General features: G+C 41.4%; 1 protein-coding gene across 1 annotated transcript in view; it reads left to right on the top strand.

The window, feature by feature from the left end:
- Positions 1 to 252: 252 nt before the first annotated feature.
- Positions 253 to 23,744, top strand: part of NUP160 (nucleoporin 160) — a 51,596-nt gene continuing 28,104 nt past the window's right edge. Inside the window, exons 1-11 of the mRNA XM_059142445.1 lie at positions 253 to 403; positions 673 to 784; positions 6,273 to 6,483; positions 7,039 to 7,261; positions 8,543 to 8,621; positions 9,118 to 9,232; positions 10,670 to 10,828; positions 18,503 to 18,580; positions 18,842 to 18,939; positions 20,158 to 20,242; positions 22,280 to 22,348. Of these exons, the coding sequence (XP_058998428.1) occupies positions 304 to 403; positions 673 to 784; positions 6,273 to 6,483; positions 7,039 to 7,261; positions 8,543 to 8,621; positions 9,118 to 9,232; positions 10,670 to 10,828; positions 18,503 to 18,580; positions 18,842 to 18,939; positions 20,158 to 20,242; positions 22,280 to 22,348 (1,329 nt within the window). The 5' untranslated portion in view covers positions 253 to 303. The remainder of the gene's footprint in view (positions 404 to 672; positions 785 to 6,272; positions 6,484 to 7,038; positions 7,262 to 8,542; positions 8,622 to 9,117; positions 9,233 to 10,669; positions 10,829 to 18,502; positions 18,581 to 18,841; positions 18,940 to 20,157; positions 20,243 to 22,279; positions 22,349 to 23,744) is intronic.

Below are 23,744 nucleotides of genomic sequence, written 5' to 3'. Positions count from 1 at the left end.
CTGCCCGGAGGACGCCGGGAAAAGGGTACCGCCCCCTGAGGGGATGTCCCAGCCAGCCGGCCGGGCTAAAGTTCCCGCAAGCAGAGTCGGTTCCCTTTTGCCCCTTTGTCTTCTGGCTTCCTTCCTGTCCACTCTCGTTCTCCAACCAACTGACTGGAAGCCTCGCAACGAAGAGTCAATCGTACCCTCCTTCCCCGCAGGCTTCCTCACCAGTTCCTAACACCATCCGCCCCGCCCCCGGAAGTGACGATGGCCGCCCGGCCTAGCTCGCGTCCCGTCGGGCCCTGCGGCGGCGGCGGGAAGATGGCGGCGGCGGGAGCCCTGGAACGGAGCTTCGAGGAGCTCAGCGGTGCTGAGCGCGAGAGGCCGAGACACTTTCGGGAATTCACAGTTTCCGGCATCGGTACGAAAGCAGCCAGGGAGGACGCGATCCGATCCTTCCCCTCGGGCTCCTCTCATGGGTCCTTAAATCTCTGACCCCGGGTTCATACTCCTTTAGTCCACATGCCTGTAGCCTTGGGATCATAGCTTCCGTAGTGTCCTACTTCGTCCTGCTTTCTTCCCTTTCTCTTCGTGTGGATTGTCAGTCGTCACCCTCTGCTTTCTCAGCGCCCTCAGTCTCTGTCATCCCGAGAGAACCAGGTATGCAGGCTGACCACTCTCCTTTTGCAGGGACTGCAAATGCCTTGGCTGGAGCCGTGAAATACGGTGAGAGCGCGGGAGGCTTCTACTATATGGAAAGTGGCAAGTTGTTCTCCGTCACCAGAAACAGGTTCATTCATTGGTAAGTGCTCTGTTCGCTGAATCCCCCTGGAAGGTCGGATTGTTCGGCTTGAATTTTCGCGGCTCTTGGCCAGATTGTCCTTCTCTTGGGCAGTAATGGACAGTCAGGAAAAAAGAAACACTGTTTTCTCTTGATTTCTGAATCAGGAGAAAATCAACGAGACACAAAGTTCTAGGAGAGGTGCCCTTCCAGGTAGCACTAAAAGCAGAGGAAATGAAGTTTATGGGATAAAGCCCCGAAGACGAGTTTTAAACTTGAACTCAATGTGTTCTCATTGTGTTTTACAGCTTCTTCCATTCTTGGAATACATTTGAGCTTCTTCATGTCAGGCACTCTGCTGAGTTTACTAGAGATGAAGTGGTGGACAAAAACAATCCACTGTTTCCATCATGGAAGATGTTGTAGCTGTCTGAAAATAGATAATGGAGCCATCTTTAATGGGACAGTTTTATGAAGGAAAATATCACGAAAGGGACCACAACATAGGTGTATAAACATCAAGTTTTCATACTTGGCTCAGAGGAAAAGTATAGGGGCTGTGAGAGGTTTATGAGAGGACCAGTATTATTGGTGGGACAGGGAAGGTCTTCACCGATATCACATTTAATCTGAGATCTGTAGGATGAAAAGTTGCCGAGGCAGGTGGTTGGAGAGAGAGCGGTCGGCATATAGGATCACCATATGCAAAATCTGTGAGATAGAAAGACCTGGATAGATTTGAGGAATTGACTGGAAGTCTGTGTGGCTTAAATGCAGTGGGTGAAATGGAAAGTGATGTGAGAGATGCTGAGCCTGGGGGATGGGAGGGTTGGTAAGCAGGTGCTTACCATCAGATGTTCAGATCCTTCCTAAGGACTTTGGATTTTTTTTTTCCCCCAAGTACACTGAATAATCATTGAAGAGTCTTAAAGAGTTACTAACTCTTGGGGCTCCTAGGGGGCTGAGTGAGTTAAAGCCTCTGCCTCCGGCTCAGGTCATAATCTCAGGGTCCTGGGATGGAGCCCCACATCAGGGCTCTCTGTTCAGCGGGGAACCTGCTTCCTTCTCTCTCTCTGCCTACTAGTGATCTCTGCCTGTCAAATAAATAAATAAAATCTTTAAAAAAAAAAGTGTTACTAACTCTTTACTAGCATAAACCAAATTTCATAAAGAAAAAATCTGTTTACTTCATGGAAAATGAATTTGGATTAGATAGATATTATACAAAAAAAGATCTTGCTCTTGCTCTTGCCGAGTAAGAGATGCTGGTGGTTCAATTGTGGGAGTAGTTAGGAAAGGAGAAATAGATGGATTTAAGATGCAATTAGTAGGTAGCTTTCCTAGGCTTGGTGATGGACTGAACGTGGGGTAAAAGATGGGAAGGGAAATGGAGTGAACAAAGACAGTTCCCTGGTTTCTGGTATCACTAACAAGATATTGAGTGGCGGGGTTGCATTTCACTAACATACAGAAGATGGATTTTGGAGAGATGTGAATAATTCTTTCAGATATATTAAATTTGAAGTACCCATTGCAGCAGCCCTTCAGAAATGTCATGTAGGCATTGAAATTTATAAGTCCAAGGCTCTGAAGAGAGACTTACGTTAGACATACAAATCTCATTTAAGAAATACTTTTTAGGGCACCTGGTTGGCTCAGTTGATTAAACAGCTGCCTTTGGCTCAGGTTATGACCCCGGAGTCCCAGGATTGAATCCCATATCGGGCTCTTGGCTCCACAGGGAGTCTGCTTCTCCCTCTGACTTTCTCCCCCTCTCATGCTCTCTCTCTCTCGGTCTCTCTCAAATAAATAAATAAAATCTTAAAGAAAAAAAAAAAAAAAAAGAAAAAGAAATACTTTTTAGTGCCTGATATGTTCTAGTCAGTGTTTAGGGACTGAGAATACAGTAGGGAACAAATTCCCTGCCCTCGAGGAGGCAGATAGTAAACAAGAGGAATCCCCCCAAATAATAAGTTTTTCCAGTGATAAGTGGAATAGAGAATAGGGATTGAAGGGAAAGGGGATGCCTGCAGGAGTTGATCTTTTATTTGGGAAAGACCCAGTGATAAGTTGGCATTTGAGCAGAGGAAGTAATCTGGGGAATAAGATTTTCAGGTAGAACCTTCCAAGAAAAAGGAACCAAAATGCAAAGAACCTTGAGACAGGAGCTTGCTTGTTATGTTAAAGAATGGCAAGGGGCCAGTGGGAGTCTGCCCCTGAATTATCAAAGGATAGATTATAATAAAGTAGCCAAGGGTCAAATCAGGGTTTTGTTGGGTGATTTTAGGGCTTTGACTTTTACAGAGTTAGATGGCAAGAAGCCATTGAAGTTTTAAGTGGAAGAATGACATGATCTAAGTTGTGTTTTTAGCGGATTTCTATGGCTGCTGTGGTGAGAACAGCATATGGCCGGGACAGTTTGGGAGCAGTGAGACGGATTAGGAGGTTGGTGCCACATTCCAGACAAGAGATGATGGCAGTTTAGACCAGGGTGGGATTAGTAGAGACAGTGAGAAATATTCTGATTGTGGATATGTTTTAAAGATGACTTTGTTAGGGGGCGCCTGGGTGGCTCAGTTGGTTAAGCATCTGCCTTTGGCTCAGATCATGATTCCGGGGCCCCAAGATCAAACCCCTCGTTGGGGTCCTGGGATAGAGCTCCACGTTGGGCTCCCTGCTCAGCAGAGAGCCTACTCCCTCTGCCCCTCACCTGGCATTCGTACACATGCATGCTCTGTCTCTCGAACAAATAAATAATATCTTTAGAAAGAAAAAAGATGAGTTTGATAGAATGACTACCAGGTCAGATTAGATTATACAGAAAGAGAAGAGTCAAGGGTGACCTCAAGATTTTTGGCTTGAGCAACTGGAAGTTACGGAGATGCCAATAATTGAGTTGGAAAAAAGTGCAGATGACCAGGTGTTTTTCAGGTTTGCTAGTCTAGGCATTCTGTTTTGGACAGTTTTCATTTGAAATCCCTGTTAGATATCCAAATGGAAGTATTAAAGCAGTAGCCATTTCCATTTCCACTGGGAAGTTTGGGCTGAAGCTACAGATTTGGGAATTGCTGGCATTAGATGGCATTTAAAGCTGTTACACTGAATGAGATCATCTGCTCTCTTGGCATTTGGGGCCAGAAAAGTCTTCATTGTGGAGGGCTGTCCTATACATTGTAGGATATTGAGCATCATCCCTGGTCTCTACCCACTTCAGACCAATAGCATCCCCCTCCCAGTTGTGACAAGCAAAAATATCTCCACGTAACTGTTAAATGTCCTAAGGGAGTAGGCTAGAACCCTCTGTTGAAAACTTGTGTGGATGAGAGAAAAGAGGTCTGAGGACTAACCACCGGGCACTCCAATATTTAGGAAGATAAGTAGACTAGGAAGGAATAGCTAGGGAAGTAAAGAGTTGAAGGAAAAGGAGAATGGTATCCCAGAAGCTAACGGAAATATTTCAAGGAGAAGAAGAATGAAAAACTGTTAAATACTGCATGTAAGTCAGAGAAGTGAAAATAGACCTTTGAACAGTGGAGATCATTGGTGACCTTGCGGGAAACTGCTCCTATTGTGGTACAAACACCCGAAGTGGCTGAGCTCTGGAGAGAAGAAGAGGACAGGAATTGTGAGAACAGAACAGGTCTCTTAAGGAGCATTACTATGAGAGAAGCAGAGGAATCAAATGGTAGCAGGAAGACAGTGCCAGGGTGTGGGAGAAATATACTAGTGTATTTATATGCAGTCGAGGGCAATCACTAAAGGAGAGGAATTGAAGAAAGTGGGATATTTGAAAAAGTAAAGATATGGCAGTGGAAGTATGGAAGAGAGTGAGCAGGAGCTAGGCTTCAAGGAATGAAAGAGGTCTATAGGGAACTGCAGTGGGCAAGGGTCACAGGTGGTTTCTAGTTGCACACACTTGAAAGCTGAGTAGTTTAGGCAGAGAGGGAGGAACAATGACCCAGAATGGCAGTGGGGAGCAAGCAAGATAAATGTGCCTGACCTTGAGGGCCCCCTAAAGGGAGTGTGGTAGAGAAAGCTTACCATTAGAGAGGGCTCCGGGGGCTCAGGCAAGATCCAGGACCCAGCTTTAACCATAAGGCAGGAAGGTGAAGCAGTTGTTCAGAGATGAGGTTGAAGATCCAGAAACTTGTGCTGATGACATACCATGAGTTACCAGAAGGGAACCCTAGGAAATCATCAGAATTCACCTGGTGGGGCGCCTGGGTGGCTCAGTGGGTTAAGCTTCTGCCTTCAGCTCAGGTCGTGGTCTCAGGATCCTGGGATCGAGGCCCTGCATCGGGCTCTCTGCTCAGCAGGGAGCCTGCTTCCCCCTCTCTCTCTGCCTGCCTCTCTGCCTACTTGTGATCACTCTCTCTCTGTCAAATAAATAAATCTTTAGAAAAATAAGAAAGAATTCACATGGCGCATACAACTTTGGGAGTGGATAAGATGTGCTTCAAGAGAATGTGTACAGTGAGCAGGTAAGATGACCCAGGATCAGGGTTTGAGAAATAAAAAGTAGGCACCTGGTCAAAGAAGAGAAGGAGTACCTAGAGATGGGGTAATAAAACCAGAAGAGGATGGTATCATAGAAGTCAAGAAAGAGACTTTTCAGGACAACATGGTCAAGTGTGTGGAATGCTGCAGAGAGGTCAAGTATAAGAGCAGAACTGAGGAATCCATTGATTGGAATTGGTGTGGTGACCTTGGTGAGAAGAGGGCAGGTTGAAGAGTATGAGGGAGGTGAGGAAATAAACAAGATGTGGCCATGGAGGGGAAAGGAGAAATTGGAATGGCCAGATCAAGGCAGGAACAGGGTGACAGAAAGAGAGAGGCCAGGGAAGAGCATATCTGAATGTGGAGAGAAGGCTTTGGAAGAAGGAGAGATGGACGCAGGAGGGATATACTTGGGAAAGTTAGAGATTGCCCTTGAATTACTGGAAGGAGACTTGCTCTTTGGGGGCAGATGCAGGTGGTATGGTAAACAGGTGATAAAAAGTTAGGACTTTCCCAGCATGGTGTTTTCTATGATCCAAGGCTACCATATGGCAGAGATGCGCCTGAAGAAGTCTGCTCTGCATCCTGCTTAGCAGGAGCTAGTCACAGAAGGGGAAATAGTCACATTTATTAAGGTCACTATAGTATGATGCTGTGGTACTAATAGTGGAGGCCACATTCCACCGCAAGTAATGGGGGATGTGGTTTGAATTGTCTTTATAGTGGAGCTTAATTGTGTTGAGTATCATTGTTCTAAATAAACGGGTCATCAAGTTTGGAAATGCCTCCATTGAACAGAGAATCATGTAATAAGATTTGAATTTTATATTGTGCTGTGTTTTGTAAATGAACATATAGTGATGGTTTGGATTGTAAAATTGATCTGAATTTGTTTACCCAAAACCTTCAAATTGGGAAAATTCACTTGGAAACTATTCCCATATTTTTCAAAGCAAGAGTCACTTAGAAAGAAAAGCATAAACTTTGTAAACAAATGTCTCTTTTTTAATAGGAAGATCTCTGGAGATACATTGGAGCTGGTGGAAGAGTCACTGGACATAAATCTGTTGAATAATACAGTTCGCCTCAAATTCCAAAATTGCATCGTCTTACCTGGAGGGGTTCATGTCTCCGAGACTCAGAATCATGTGATAATCTTGATATTAACCAATCAAACAGTGCACAGATTACTTTTACCACATCCTTCCCGGATGTATAGGAGTGTAAGTTGGTTAAGGGTAATATCCCTTACTTCTCAGACTACCCTGGCTATCAGAAATTTAATGTGGGAGCAGTGTCCTTTAGAAATTAAAGGAAAATTGGATTTGTTACCTCTCACCAAGCGTACTTTGATAGTTACTATTTAAAATGATCAGACATATTTTTAAGTTGAAGAAATAATTTTTATCTTAAAAAATCGCTTTCCTTTTAGGATCAGTCTTTTCTTACTTTAAAGACTTTTGTAGGGGCACCTGGGTGGCTCAGTCGATTAAGCATCTGACTTTGGCTCAGGTCATGATCTCGGGATCCTGGGATTAAGCCCTGCCTCAGGCTTCTCCCTCACTGGGGAGTCTGAGTCCGCTTCTCTGTTTCCCTTTGCCCCTCCCCCTGCTCCTGCTTGAGCTTAGGAGCTCTCTCTCTCACGCGTGCGCGTACTCTCTCTCTCAAATACATAAAATCTTTTTTTAAAAAAAAAAGGTTTTATAACAATTGAAAGGAACTGAGCAAAATTCAGCTTATTTTGATTTAACAGATTTTTCTTTTTCATTACTCCACAGGAGTTGGTAATTGAAAGTCAGATGCAGTCCATATTTACTGACATTGGAAAAGTTGATTTCAGGGATCCTTGCAACTCTCAATTAATTCCAGCTGTACCTGGACTCTCCCCTAATTCTACCACCTCAGCAGCCTGGCTTAGCAATGATGGGGAGGCTCTGTTTGCTCTACCATCTGCTTCTGGGGGAATCTTTGTTCTTAAACTACCTCCTTATGACATACCCGGTAAGAATGGGAACCGAACTTGGATTTAACTTTAAACAAGGAATGTTGGCACTAAAACCTTAGAAGTCTATACCCATCATCCATGGCAAGAACTGTTTCTCTACTCCCCCTGAAATGATCATTCAGTGTTGCTTGCCTAAGGAGTCTCTAATGCTTTTACTGGTTTTTTCTTTTTCCTGAGAAAGTAAGATTTTATACACTGGATGAGGAATTGTAAACCTTTTTGGAGTGTGGGAAGACAGATGACTACAAGATAGCCTATTCTAAGGTCTATAGTAGAGAGGTGTTGACTGCTTATCTACCTTCAGGTTAAGGTTCTATAATTAAAATAAATTAATTGATGCAAGGAAGTTCAGCTGCTAATAACCTCCAAGTCACCATTGTCTCTTGCCTGGATTATTGCATTAGCTTCCTAAGTACCTCTCAGACCTCTCCTTAACCTCTCTACAGAGACTTCTGGGACAGACTGGTACATTTAAAACCTTAGTAGAACCATGTCACTCCATGGCTCAAAGCCCTCCGGTGAGGGTTTGTTCTTCAGATGTTTCTGAATAAACCCATAGTCCTTACACTATCTTACAGTGACCCCTGCTGCTTCTCTAACCTCAGCTTCTTCCCCACCCAACCCCCTTCACTTCTATACACCAGTCTCCTGCCTTCTTGAAGTTCCTTGAACATACTGGGCACACTCCCACGTCAGGGCTTTTGCCTGAGATAGTCTTTATCCAGCAACTAACTTGGCTCATTCCCTCAACTCCTCTGGGTCTTTACTCAATGATCCATCAGTGTGAGGCCTTCCCTAACCACCCTTTTCAAAACTGCATGTACACATGCACCACCCCCAACACAGCATTCACTGTACCCTTTCTGTTTTCACCTATTACCATTCTGCTTAAGATAGTTTAATGTTTCGGCTTCTGCCCTCCTCCCTATGGAATATAAATTCCATGAGGACAGGTATTTTTTTTTTATATTTTGTTTACTGCTACATCTTCAGCATGGAACTGTGCCTCCCATGCGAAAGGAAACCAGTGATTGTTTTGGAAAGAATGATTGTTCTGAGCACCAATAGGGTTACTATTGGTAAATGGCAGAAGTTTTCCCTAGGAATGTATGTGGATAGGCTGCATCCTAAAACTTCTTCGTATAAAAATACAGAAACCTGTTACCTGTTATAAGGTTTTAAACGTACCTATTCATGGCTGCATCCTTGTTGTTGGGTTTCTCTGAGTCTGATCCAGAGGTGCCTTGGATCTCATTGGTCTGTTCTCAATCTCACAGGGACGGTGTCAGTTGTGGAGCTGAAACAGAGTTCAGTAATGCAACGACTGCTTATAGGCTGGATGCCAACAGCCATCAGGTAGGTGGTGTCTGGTGGGTAAATCAGAGGGCCCAAGGATGTAATTCTTGCCCTGGTCAGCATCTATTAGTAATTCCAGTCTTACTCTAAGGCAGATAAGCATTATACTGAAAAGAAGAATCTGTAAAACATCACATTCTATCAGAGGAGAGCCATGTCTTGGACACCTTGATTGCAGAACGTGATTTTTGTAAATATTCTCACAATATTCCATTTAGTGCTCTTCCCTGACTTACCAAATCTGATTTTATAGAATACTAGAAGTGGAAAATTTTTGATGATTAGAACTCTATTCCTGTCTTATGTAGAGCCTTAAATTGTATCATAGTGATTGATTGTAAATCACTGGAAAATATAATTACCTTATACCAGTATATAAATTCTTGGCTCCTTCTTTTAAGAGGTTACATTTATAACTTTGTTTTATCTTTTTAATTACAAATTCTAATCCAGTATTTATAACACTGAAACCCAAAATTGGGCCTTGTGTTTTTAGAGGTGACCAGGGGCTCTCCGATCGTCCCTTCGCTCTTGCTGTTCATTGCGTTGAGCACGATGCCTTCATCTTTGCTCTGTGCCAGGATCATAAACTACGAATGTGGTCTTACAAGGTAAGTGCTACATTTATCGTTACTATAAATTAAAATATGACTGTGAATTGTAAGAAAATTGAAATCAATCTTGCTGTTTCTCTCAAAGATCATTAAGATCACTCAGTTTGGAAATCACAGGTCATTTCTAGACTCAGTTCCATTTAGATTTATTTTTCACACATTTCTATGTATCTCTCTCTCTCTCTCTCTCTCTCTCTTAAATTATGAATCCTAGGGGCGCCTGGGTGGCTCAGTGGGTTAAAGCCTCTGCCTTCGGCTCAGGTCATGATCCCAGAGTCCTGGGATCGAGCCCCACATCGGGCTCTCTGTTCTGCGGGGAACCTGCTTCCCCCTCTCTCTCTGCCTGCCTATCTACTAGTTATCTCTGTCTGTCAAATAAATAAATAAAACCTTTTTTAAATAATAATAATAAATTATGAATCCTACAGAATTAAAATAGTACAGAGAATGCTCTTCACTTAAGAGGAAAAAATGTTTTTAAAAAAAGGATCATGGATGGGGCGCCTGGGTGGCTCAGTGGGTTAAAGCCTCTGCCTTCGGCTCAGGTCATGATCCCAGGGTCCTCCTCTCTCTCTGCCTGCCTCTCTGCCTACTTGTGATCTCTATCTGTCAAATAAATAAATAAAATCTTTAAAAAAAAAAAAAAAAAAGGATCATGGGGCACCTGGGTGGCTCAGTGGGTCAAAGCCTCTGCCTTCAGCTCAGGTCATGGTCTCAGAGTCCTGGGATCGAGCCCCACATCAGACTCTCTGCATGCTGGGGAGCCTGCTTCCCTCTCTCTCTCTGCCTGCCTCTCTGCCTGCTTATGATCTCCATCTGTCAAATAAATCTTTAAAAAATAAAATAAAAAAGGATCAAATGTGTTTTTTGTTTATTTTTTAGATTTTATTTATTTATTTGACAGATCATAAGTAGGCAGAGAGGCAGGCAGAGAGAGAGAGAAGCAGGCTCTCCACTGAGCAGAGAGCTGTATGCAGGGCTGGATCCCAGGACCCTGGGTCACGACTGGCGCTGAAGGCAGAGGCCTTAACCCACTGAGCCACCCAGGCGCCCTCTCAAATGTATTTTTTAAATACAGGTTGATATTTGTTTATTTTTTTTTTAAGGTGAAGTGAAAGTTTATTAAGGTGATAACAAAAAGGAAAGAAAAAAAAGCTCTCTAGAGAAAGAGGGGTCCTGAATGGGTTGCCCAATAAAGTAGTTTTTAAGATTCATAAAACAGTTGATGGCTTTATTTATCAGACTGAGTAGATATTTTCATCTCAGCCTTTAAAAAAAACAAAACGAAACAAAACAAAAAACCTGTTGTGTCCTTCAGCAGTTAAAAGAGAAAGAGTGGTAGATGTAATGGATGTACCTCCTTTTGAAAGGGAAGGAGTTTGTTTTTCTAGCTTGGATTTTCTTTGACACTACTTGTTGATTCATCTTGGGCAGGACCAGATGTGCCTGATGGCAGCTGACATGCTGGAGTATGTTCCCACGTTTAAAGACCTTCGGCTCGCTGCTGGGACTGGACATAAACTACGACTTGCTTACTCCCCTTCCATGGGACTCTACATAGGGGTATACATGCACGCGCCCAAACAAGGACAGGTAGGAAACAAATGAGACCTCTGTCAAGTTATGCAGTAGGTACTGATATGGGGAGGGAGCTATAGATTCATTGAGTCTGTTTAAGCTCTTCATACCAGCGTAGGTGTTTCAAGTGGTATTTCCATGGAGATGATGAGTTTTGTGCTAATATGTGAATTTAAAGATCTTGAAGAAGTTAGGATTAAAGGGAATAGAGAGTTTAAAGACATGTAAAAGGAAAAGTTAACCAAAGCTGAACAAGAAAGAGCCAATTTGGATGTCTGGGTGGAAAAATGGTGAAAAAAATGAAAGGGAGGTAGGTGTTACTAAGTGGTTGGAGGGAAGTAAATTTTTAGAAGTAATTTTGCTTATCTTCCAGACATTAGTTGTTGTATGTAGATAGGTATTTAGGACATAATACAACTGTATAATCATAGAGTAAACAGCCGTTTATCGGATACTCTGTTTGGTATGATGCCAGGCCCCTTAAGTACATTAATAGCAAATGCTTGGATTGTGCTTACTCTGGTCTCACATACTTTACACATATTATCCATATAATCCTGATAACATTCTGGTGAGGTAGGGTTTTTCCTTACTGTGCTGGGGGTGCCCATCTCGGTGCCCCTTTTATTTCTCTTGGGCTCTGATGCCCAACTACAGGTTGCTCCTCCATCTGGATGCCTTCTTTATCTGGGCTGATTCTCTGCCACCCCCACTCAGTGGACACCCTCCTCCTCTCCTTGGGCTCTAATCACCAACATAGACTGCTACTCTGTGTGGATACCCTCATCATACATCCTACCCTTCTACCTATGTGTGGAAGCCCTCACCCTGCTCATGCACCTAGACTCTAAGCCAAATGTGGATACTCTTTTTACCGCCTTTGGCTCTTTTTTTAAAGATTTATTTATTTTGGGGCGCCTGGGTGGCTCAGTGGGTTAAAGCCTCTGCCTTCGGCTCAGGTCATGATCCCAGAGTCCTGGGATCGAGCCCCGCATCCGGCTCTCTGCTCCGCAGGGAGCCTGCTTCCTCCTCTCTCTCTCTGCCTACTCTGCGATCTCTCTCTGTCAAATAAATAAATAAAATCTTTATAAAAAAAAAAAAAAAAAAGATTTATTTATGATTTGAGAGAAGTTGGAGGGGGCTGTCAAGGGAGACAAAGAATCCCAAACAGACTCCCTGCTGAGTGCAGAGCCCAATGCAGGGTTCAGTCTCACAACCCTGAGATCATGACCTGAGCTGAAACCAATAGTCAGACATTCAACCAGCTGATCCACCCAGGTGCCCCTTTATCCCTTGGGCTCTTGATTCATGCCATGACCCTATCCTTGGTCTCAGTTTCCTGGAGTAGCCCACAGAACTCCAGGAAGTATTAACTAACATTTGCCAGTTTACTGTGTGATGAAGGATACAGATGAACAACTAGAAGGAGGAGTATAGAGGATGAGTCCAGAAGGGTCCTGAGTTCAGGGGCCTCTGTCCCTGTCATGTTGGGGCTTGCCACCCTCCTGGCACATGGCTGTGCTCACGGCCATTAAGTCTAGAAACTTTCCCTATACTGTACTTTAAGAATTTTTATGGAAGCATCATGACATAGACCTGATCCATTATTACCTTGATCTCTAGCCTCTCTCCCCTCCCCAGAAAATGGGCTTGGACCTGAATGTTCCAGACTTTAATCATGGCTTGGTTTCCCTGGTGACCAGCCCTTATCCTGAAGCTATCCAGGAGTCACTTCATTAGAAAAAAGGTGTTTCTTGGGGCACCTGCGTGGCTCAGTGGGCTAAAGCCTCTGCCTTCAGCTTGAGTCATGATCCCAGGATCCTGGGATCAAGCCCCACATTGGGCTCTCTGCTCTGCTGGAGAGCCTGCTTCCTCCTCTCTCTCTCTCTGCCTGCCAAATAAATAAATAAAATCTTAAAAAAAAAAAAGAAAAGAAAAAGAAAAAAGGTGTTTCCAGAGCGCCTGGCTGGCTCATTCAGTAGAACATGTGACTCTTGATCTCTGGGTGAGTTGGAGCCCCATATTGCGTGTGGAGCCTACTTTTTTTTTTTTTTAAAGGCATCACCCAGGAAATTCGAAGGGATTTGCGGGCTCTGTATAAGATGCTCCTATCATTTCCATCACTTAGGAAAATACAAGCTTTTTTTTTTTTTTTTTTTTTTTTTTTTTAAGATTTTATTTATTTATTTGACAGAGACACAGCAAAAGAGGGAACATGAGCAGAGGGAGTGGGAGAGGGAGAAGCAGGCTTCAAGCTGAGTAGGATGCCTGATGTGGGGCTCAGTCCCAGGACCCTGGGATCATGACCTGAGCCGAAGACAAATACTTAAATGAGCCACCCAGGCACCCCAAATACAGGCTTTTTTAGCTCAGGATCAGGAGCTGGAACAAAAACCAATATATGTCTTATTTGACAGATTCTGAAAGAGATAATGTTGGTTCTCTGAATAATATTGGACAGTATTGCCATCCTAGCAATATTAAGTCTTTTGGTCCATAAATAGGGGATGCTTTTCTATTTATTTAAATCTTCATTAATTTCTTTTTACAATGTTCTGTAGTTTTCAGAGTATAAGTTTTGCAATTCTTTTGATCTGTTTATTCCTAGGTATTTAATTCCTAGTCTAAATGCTAGTGTATTTTATTGCTAGTGTAAATGAAATTATTGAAATGAAATTATTATTTTCTCAATTTTATTCTCAGATTACACAATGCAAAGTTTATAGAAATACAGTTGATTTTTTGGGGCGCCTGGATGGCTCAATGGGTTAAAGCCTCTGCCTTTGGCTCAGGTCATGATCCCAGGATTCTGGGATCGAGCCCCGCATCAGGCCCTCTGCTCAGCAGGAAGCCTGCTTCTCTTCCTCTCTCTCTCTGCCTGCCTCTCTGCTTATTTGTGATCTCTGTCTGTCAAATAAATAAAATTTAAAAAAAAAAAAAGTAGAAATACAGTTGATTTTTATATATTGATTTTTGTATCTTGCAACCTTTTCTATTTTTTTTTTCTGTTCTAATAGTATTACAGTGGAGTCCTTAGAATGTCTTATATATAAGATAACCTCATCTGCAAACAGTTTTATTACTTCTTTTCCATTTGAATCATTTGAATGCCTTTTTTTTTTTTCTTAATTGCTGTGGATAGATCCTCCAGTACAATATTCAATAGCAGTGGGAAGAGAGCCTATATCTTTGTCTTGTTGCTGTTCTAGGGGAGAAAGATTTCAGTGTTTCACCATCGAGTATGGTGTTAGCTGTGAATTTTTCATAAATGCCCTTTATCATGTTGAGGAAGTTCCTTTCTACTCCTAGTTTATTGAGTATTTTTATTATGAAAGTGTGTTCAGTTTGGTACCATTGCCCTGATTCATGTTAAAACACCAATAATTTTACTTTCTAGGCTTTTGCATCATCAATGCAAAAATAACAACACAGTGAAAAAGGATAATATAATATTATGAAAGACTTTCAGGGATGCCTGGGTGGCTCAGTCAGTTAAGGGTCTGCCTTCAGCTCAGGCCATGATCCCAGCGTCCTGGGATTGAAGCCCAAGTCGGGTTCCTTGCTCAGTGGGGAGCCTGCTTCTCCCTCTGCCTGCCACTGTCCCTGCTTATGCTCACTCGTTCTCTCTCTCTCTCCCTCCCCAACAAGTAAATAAAGAAAAGCTTGAAAAATGAAAAAAGACTTTCAGCCTTACTGGGGGCTGAGTGGCTAGCTGGCTCAATGAATAGATGCATGCAACTCTTGATCTCAGGGGTGGTGAGTTTGAGCCCCCATATTGAATGTAGAGATTACTTAGGAAAAAAATTCTAAAGAAGGGGGTTTCAGCCTCATTGATGCCCTGAAAGAGCTGTAGCCTACATTTTAAGAAGCACTCCTCTAAAAGATTCAGAATTGAATGTATAAGTAGTGTCAAATTGAGCAGAACTTTTTTTTTTTTCTTTAAGATTTTGTTTATTTCTTAGAGAGCATGAGCAGTAGAGATGGCAGAGGGAGAAGGACAAAGAGATTCCCCTCTGAGTGTGGAGCCCCATTTGGGGCTGGATCTCAGGACCCTGAGATCATGACCTGAGCCACAGGCAGCACTCAACAAAGCTATTGTTTCCTTCGTTTTAAGCATTGTGGTTCTATTAATGAAACCTAAAATCAAATCAGCTTTTTTGGAGGTTAGGCCTATTCAGGTCATAATGAACTTGTAATCCTTTTTTTCCCCTTCAAAAATGCTCTTCAGCCTGTTTTTTCCCTTAATCTGCACGATGTCTGTTTTTCTTTTTAAGATTTTATTTATTTATTTGACAGAGAGAGACATAGTGAGAGAGGGAACACAAGCAGGGCAAGTGGGAGAGGGAGAAGCAGGCTTCCCACTGAGCAGGGAGCCCAGTGCAGGGCTCCATCCCAGGACCCTGGGATCATGACTTGAGCCGAAGGCAGACACTTAATGACTGAGCCACCCAGGTACCCTGACATCTGTTTTTCTTTATCTGTGATATCTTACGTCCATTCCTATTAATTTCATTTGTTTTTCATTTTTGTTTTGGTTCTTTGGATTCTAATTCTTTACTAAGTGTATTACTTCGGTCATTCTCAGCATCTTGTTCTCATTGATATCATAAGCTTGCTGCCTGTTTTCCAATTAAAACACTAAGACAGCTCTGTAACAGAAGTCCTTCAGACCTGTGGTGTGTGGTCTGTTGACTGGTCCTGGGCCATGAATTCTTGGTTACTGGTTTGCTGTAAGATAGCTACAGAAAGTGAGAGGAAGGCTTTTAGAGACATTTGTAGTGGTTTGACATTCCTACAGGCATCATATTCAAGGTTTCTGTATTTTATAATAGTATCAATCTGCAACAGGTTGGAAATTTAAAAAAAAAAAAAAAAACGGGTCCTTTACTACAGGTAGGTAATTTGGGAAGCACTATACTAGCCCAGCATTTTTCTAACTTGTTTTTTGTTTTTTCGGCTAGTATCTGTAATAAGAAATACCTTGCTTTACTGCCTACTGTACACATATGTGATGATTTACATGTAACAAAAAATTTTCATGGAATATAACTTAACCTTTACTAGGCGTGATGAACTGATGAACTCTGATACTTTGGTTTTTTTGAATGAAGGTTGAGACCCACTAAATTAATTTATATCCCATTAAGGGGTTGAGATCTATAACTTGTAAAATATAGCCCTAGGTTAGGATGAATATGAACACTACATATATTTTTTATATTTCATACACTGCTATTTTTTCCCCAAAAGGGTCTCTCACTGTATATTTTCTTTTAGTACTTCCTTGTGGACTATTGCTTATGTTATAAAGATAGAATCATTGTCACACATCAATATATAGTGAATTTTCTTTATCCAAAAAAATTACTTAAAATATCCATTAAATACCATTTTTCAGTTTGAAATTTTTTGTTTTGGGCCGTGATCATATAGTGGTTAGTACTCTGCGTTGTGAAATTTTTTGTTTTGGCAGTAGAGTTAAATACTTTACTTCAAGGGTGCCTGGGTGGCTCAGAGGGTTAAAGCCTCTGCCTTAGGCTCAGTTCATGATCCCAGGGTCCTGGGATCAAGCCCTGCTTCAGGCTCTCTCCTCAGCGGGGAGCCTGCTTCCCCCTCTCTCTCTGCCTACCTCTCTGCTTACTTGTGATCTCTATCCATCAAATAAATAAATAAAATCTTTTTTTTTTTAAGATTTTATTATTTATTTGACAGACAGAGATCACAAGTAGGCAGAAAGGTAGGCAGAGAGAGGGAGAAGCAGGCACCCCGCTGAGCAGAGAGCTCAATGTGGGGCTTGATCCCAGGACCCCGAGATCCTGACCTGAGCCGAAGGCAGAGGCTCAACCCACTGAGCCACTCAGGTGCCCCAATAAATAAAATCTTAAAAAAAAAATACTACACTTTAGTTACAGAGTTGAATTTTTAGTAAAGGTTAACTAGTGTCGATTTGTATTGCACATATGTTTTAAATTATCTCTAATACAGGACTCCTGGGTGGCTCAGTTGGTTGAGTGGCCAACTCTTGGTTTTGGCTCAGGTCATGAACTCAGGTGTCGTGCAAGATCAAGCTCCCATCAGGCTCCATGCTCAGTGAGAAGTCTGCTTGAAGATTCTCTCCCTGGCCTCCTCTCTGCACTTTGGTACACAAGTGCTCTCTCTCTCCCTCTCTCTCTCACTCTCTTTTTCAAATTAATTATTTCTGGTACTTTAGTAAAAATATAAACTTAAAAACAGTTTTCTGACCATAATGAGATACTACTCACACCCATGGGATGGCTACTATCCAAAAAAAACCCCAGATAATAGTGGAGTTGACAAGGATATGGAAAAATTGAAGCCCCTGTGCATTGCTGGTGGAAATGTAAAATGTTGCAGCCACTGTAGAAAACAATATGGCAGTTCCTAAAAAAATTGATCATAACATTACAGTGTTCTCCAGCAAATCCCACTTGCGGGTATATACTCCAAAGAATTCAAAGCAAGGTCTCAAAGACATATTTATACACCCATATTTATAGCATTATTTACAGTAGCCAAAAGGTAGAGAAGGACCAAGTGTTCCTTGACAGATGAATGAATAAACAAAAATGACGTATACATAAAATGGAATATTATTTAACCTTTAAAAAGAAGGACATTCTGACACATGCTACAACATGGATAAACCTTGAGGATCTTAAGCTAAGTGAAGTAAGTCAGTCACAAAAAAAAAAAAAAAAAATACTGTTAAGATTCTACTTATATCTAAAAAAATGAAAAAGATCCACTTACATAAAAGTGCCTAGAGTAGTCAAGTTCATAGAAACTGAAAATAGAATGGTGGACGCCTGGGACTGAGGGGAGAGTGTGGAGTTGTTTAATGAATATGGTTTCAGTTTTACAAGATGAGCAAAGATCTGGAGATAGGTTGCACAACAACATGAATGTATTTAACACTACTGGACTGTATCTTAAAAATGGTTAAGGGGGCGCCTGGGTGGCTCAGTGGGTTAAAGCCTCTGCCTTTGGCTCAGGTCATGGTCTCAGGGTCCTGGAATAGAGCCCTGCATCGGGCTCTCTGCTTGGTGGGGAGCCTGGCTTCCCCCTTTCACTCTGCCTGCCCCTCTGCCTACTTGTGATCTCTGTCTTTCAAATAAATAAATATAATTTTTTTAAAAATGGTTAAGATGTGGGGTCCTTGGATGGCTCAGTGGGTTAAGCCTCTGCCTTTGGCTCAGGTCATGATCTCAGGGTCTTGGGATTGACCCCCACATCTGGCTCTCTGCTCAGCAGGGAGCCTGCATCCCCCTCTCTGCCTGCCTCTCTGCCTACTTGTGCTCTCTGTCAAATAAATAAAATCTTCTTTAAAAAATGGTAAGATGGGGGCGCCTGGGTGGCTCAGTGGGTTAAGCTGCTGCCTTCGGCTCAGGTCATGATCTCAGGGTCCTGGGATCGAGCCCCGCGTCGGGCTCTCTGCTCAGCAGGGAGCCTGCTTCCCTCTCTCTCTCTCTCTGCCTGCCTCTCTGCCTACTTTTGATCTGTCTGTCAAATAAATAAATAAAATCTTTAAAAAAAAAAATGGTAAGATGATAAATGTAATGTGTATTTTACCAAACTTTTTTAAAAATTGGTTTTTGGATGTTCATAACTCTTAGAAAAGTAGCGTGTTGATTATTTCAAGTAATAAATGATTAACTTATGTTTCCACAGTTCTGCATCTTCCAGCTGGTGAGCACTGAGAATAACCGCTATAGTCTAGATCACATTTCCTCCCTATTCACTTCTCAGGTAGGTTGGATTATCCTTTGCATGTCACACAAGTACAGGAAAGAAGTATTGACTCACTCAGCTATGTTGTAAAGGGATGGAAATCTAAAAATGGAATATTTAATGATACATGCAAACAAAATCCCACTTGGGTTTTACCAAGTTCTTGTGGTACTATCTTTTGTTTTTATGTTTTTACCTCTCCTACCGATACAAATTTAAGTCACTCTAAACTATTGCCCTTTCTTATTTTAACCTCTTTTTCCCCACATTTCTCCTTAGGAGACACTGATTGACTTTGCCATAACCTCTACAGACGTCTGGGCCATGTGGCATGATGCTGAAAACCAAACTGTTGTGAAATACATCAACTATGAACAGTATGGATCACTTAACCTTTGTCATCCTGCCTCACCCCAGGGAGTTTCATATTTAGAAAACAGAGCTTTTTATGTAGAACCAAAGTCAAGTGTTTACACTGAAAGGATTCAGTCCTAGATTTGCCTGTTGTGAACTGTTTTCCAAAATTCCTCCTTTTGCATTTTGTGTCATTTCTTAATCTCTTGGGTTTAAAACAAAGGATTCTTAGGGTTTGAGGGAGATAAAGAAAATACCATATTTCTTGGAGAAATGGCACATACCGAAAATACTTCCAACTTGGGAGTTTTCTTTGCTTCTGAGCAGAGTATTTCTGACAGCCACAACTTTCAAAACACACTACAGACCCTTTGGGTTCTCAGTTTCCTCATCATAAGAAGAGACATTGATTGCACAAGTATAGTGTTTTTGAGACTTTTTTAAAATAGTAAATTCTTTTTTTTTTCCAAAAATAATGAACTCCAGTATATAAAACTATTATTTTATGAGTATAAAATTGTAACACAATTTAATATGTTGATAATCTCTAATATTATGTATATTTGGTCTCTACTACTTGTAATGTACATGATAATAGTATAAAATGTTTCAATAGTTAAAAAACACATTAAATAATAATTTTGAATAAAACACTTGTGTAACCCCTGAAATAACCTGTGTAGGTTTCCCTAGAATACAGCTTACTATGAAATTAAACTAATTGAACCTTAGGGGCTCTTCATAACCTTCTATTCTAGAACAGAATTAAAGGAATAGTTGCCCCAGACAGTTGAGTCGCACCTCAAAAAATATGAGAGTACTCCTTATAGATAGCATTCCAGCAAAATGGTAAAAAAGCAGAACTCTGTGTCAGATGAGAGTTTGAGTCCAGTTGTGAAACTGAGTAGTTGTGAGATGCCCTAAGCCTCACTTTCTCCATCTGCAAAATGGGGTAATACATCCTTTAGACTTACCATGGGCTTATAAGAGTAATACCCTTAACAGCACTTAGCATAATGTCTAATATATAGTAAATGAAGATAGCTATTGGTTGTAGATTTGTATTTAGAGTTTTAATTCCAGGAAGATGCTTTTTAAACTGTTAAGAGTACTTCTCTAAAGCCAGACTGCTGAAAATAAGTTCTATTTATTTATTTTTAAACTTTTAATAGATCAACAGCATAAGCTTTTAGTTATCATTTTAATGCAGACTGTGGTCTTTTTTTTTTGTTTCTCTATAGTAATGCTGCAGGTCAGTGGAATTCGGTTTTTATGCACTCTCTGCCAGAGGAAGAGATAATTCTCAGAGATGATCAAGACCCCAGAGTAAGCAACATTAAAATTTTATGTAATGGGATGATTTACTCTGATCATTAGTCTGAGAAGAATCAGTTATATTAGTCTGAATTCTTTCAGCTGCAGGTTAAAGAAACCCACCTGAAACGGACTTAAGCTTAAAACAAAAATGTATTGATTTGTGCAGCTGAGAAGCTGAGAGGAGCCTGGCTTTAGCCATGTCTGGAACAATGCTTTCAGGGTTTGATCTCTCTTTTGTCTCTATTCTGCTTTCCTCCTTGTTCAGTTTATTCTCAGGCAGGCTCCCTGAGCCTGTGCGTTCTATGAACTTACTACTGCAATGGAACGAAAGAATCTCTGTCCCTGGTCCTGAAGTAGACTCACTTACCAGGCTTGAACCATGTGCTGATTTCTGACATAGTCATTCTGAGCAGAAGGAATAGAATAATCTGGCTTAGCATGAGAAAACTGACCAAGCTGCACCTTGCTGTTATGGAGGCTGTGAGGTCAGTTGAGTATGGGGATATGGGTAGAAGAGGAACGGCTACCCAGAGAAAGGTAGGGATTTGTTAGTAAAAGAAGGGAAATGGATCCTGGGCAGATATAAACACTATATGTCCACTATACCAACCATGTTGGTACATGCATGTAAACTAGAAGTCAGATAAATTCTGGTACCAGTATATGCTATGAAGAAAATAACTTTAAATGGGAATACAATAGCGAGCAAAACAGGCCAGTCTCCCTCTTTTTCAGAAATACCATCAGGATAAGTAGAAGCAAAAGCTTTCAGATGATACCTTCATGTTAAAATGCAATTGAAGATTATGGGCCCCTAGGTCATTCCTCAGAACCTCAGTAGGAGGAAAGAAAATTGAATGAAGGTCAGTCAGGTTTACTACTTCCTGGCAAATGTGATTTAAAAATTGGGATGGCACGCCTGAGTGGCTCAGTCGTTAAGCGTCTGCCTTGGGCTCAGGTCATGATTCCAGGGTACTGGGGTCGAGCCCCACATCGGGTTCCCTGCTCTGCAGGAAGCCTGTTCCTCCCTCTCCCACTCCCCCTGCTTATGTTCCCTCTCTGGATGTCTCTCTGTCAGATAAACTCTTTAAAAAAAGGGGGGGAGGACAAAATAATTAGGCAGCATAAGACTTCCCATTTTTTTCCTCTCTACTTCATTTCCCTGCTAGTGATGACTTATTGCAGGCTTTTGTTTGTTTTTACATGTATTGCCTATTCTTGATTCCTTTTCAATGTGAGCCACTTTGTGGATGGTGTATAGAAACCAGTTTAGTTTAGTTGTTCTCTTCCCAGGGTGTATCACCAATAAATTGGGTTTGCCTTTTCCATTTAAGGTTGACATTTGACAAGCTGCATTTTCCAGTGGAACGCTATGAAGTACTCCATGAGATACATACTGAGGGGCACCTGGGTGGCTCAGTGGGTTAAAGCCTCTGCCTTCAGCCCAGGTCATGATCTCAGGGTCCTGGGATCAAGCCCCGCAACGGGCAGCCTGCTTCCTCCTTCCCCCTCTCTCTGCCTGCCTCTCTGCCTACTTGTGATCTCTGTCTGTCAAACAAATAAATAAAATCTTTTAAAAAAAAAAAAAGGGTGGGGGGGACGCCTGGGTGGCTCAGTTGGTTGGGCGGCTGCCTTTGGCTCGGGTCGTGATCCCAGCGTCCTGGGATCGAGTCCCACATTGGGCTCCTTGCTCGGCAGGGAGCCTGCTTCTCCCTCTGCCTCTGCCTGCCTCTCTGTCTGCCTGTGCTCACTCGCTCTCTCTCCCTCTATCCCTGACAAATAAATAAATAAAATAAAATCTTTTAAAAAAAAAAAAAGATACACACTAATTTCATTATAGTATGCCTAGTTAACGCAGAGACACTAAATCTTCTCAATGTGAAAGGATAGAACTGCTCTAGTACTTGATATTGCTCAATTATAGAAAGACTATATTCATATAATGGAAACTCAAATGTTGGTACTGATGTGATGACTTCTTCCTTCAAATTTTCCCAAATTTTATCTATTCAGAATGACATTAATTTTTGTTTTCTATTCTAACAGGAGATGTATTTGCAGAATCTATTTACACCAGGACGATTCATAAAAGCAGCTTTATGTAAAGCTTTACAGGTCAGCAAGAAAAGAGTTAATGTTTATTTCAGACTATCGTTGTATAATTAATAATTATTATTTTTCTTGTTTTATATACACTAAACACCAAATGTATTTTTGCAGTTGTATATACATGTGCTCTTAGTGTAATTTTTTAAATGTTTTTTCTGTTAAGTAAGACTCCCAGCAGGGAGGTAAAGCTGTGAGTTCTTTCCTAGTGACTAGTAGTAAAAAGAGAAATCTGTGCCTATATTATTATAAAAATATATCATAATATTCTGCATGTAATCTCAGTACTTGAAAGAAATTTAAAATGTTTTCTTCGTTAGTTTTGATAGTACTCTTATTTTATCTTTCTGTTAATACAATGAAGGTCTGACTTAGTTCACATTCCAAAAAAAACTCTAAAAATCTAATCTTCAAAGTCACATGCCTTAAGAGATAATTAATGCTTCACAAAAGGATTCTTTACTTTAAAGTCACTTTGGCTTACTTAAATTGCCATTAACTTTGTGGATTAAAAATAGAACAATCACTCAGAGAATTGAAAGGTCCCTCAGAATCTCCTCACCTGACCTTCCACACAAAGAAATACCTTCTGAGGCTTTTCCAACAACTTCCAGTTGTCTCTGCCTCCAGTGATCAGTTTCTCACTGGTCTTGTGTGAGTTACTTTTTCCGAGCTCGGTCGTTAAAACCTCTTTCCAGGGGCGCCTGGATGGCTCAGTCCATTAAGTGTCTGCTTTCAGCTCAGGTTGTGTTCCCAGGGTCCTGGGGTTGAGCCCCATGTGGGGTTCCCTGCTAGGCGGGCAGCCTGCTTCTTCCTGTCCTCCCTGCTCGTTCTCTCTCTCTTTCTCTCACTATCCCTGTAAAAAAATAAAAATAAAAAAGAAATGCTCTTTCCAGTATTGTATCAAATTTAGTCCTTGTCCTTTTGGCAGTTTCTCTCTCTTGGGACTTCATAGAACATGTCTCTGTTTTAGAAAGCAACTAGTCAAATATTTTAGGAATCTTTCCCTCTTGTCTTTCTCCAGATTAAATACACCCAGTTCCTTTCTTTCAGGTGATACCATTTCTAGACCATTGACTTTTCTTTTACATACATTCTTAAATATCTGGCTATTGCATGTTTCTGTTTTCTCTCTGCTAAAACTTCAGGGTGACACGGTCACTTTCTCCTAAGGTGTTTTTGTTTTCATCCCATCTGACTTCTTCCTTATTAACAATGAAATGTAGATGTCCTATATTATCTCTTGTACACTGAAATGTTAAATATTCACTAAGGCATTTATTAAATGCTCTCCTTGAGGAGAGCCATTCCTATTAGAGTGACCAGCCCCAACAATACTCTGACTGGCTTTTGTGCCAGTCATGGGTGTGTGTTTTTAGCATCATTTTATATCTTCCTTCTGGCT

The sequence above is a fragment of the Mustela lutreola genome, chromosome 1 (genome assembly GCF_030435805.1).
Source record: "Mustela lutreola isolate mMusLut2 chromosome 1, mMusLut2.pri, whole genome shotgun sequence".
NCBI classification, from domain to species: Eukaryota; Metazoa; Chordata; class Mammalia; order Carnivora; family Mustelidae; genus Mustela; species Mustela lutreola.
This window is presented reverse-complemented; position numbering and strand designations above follow the sequence as displayed.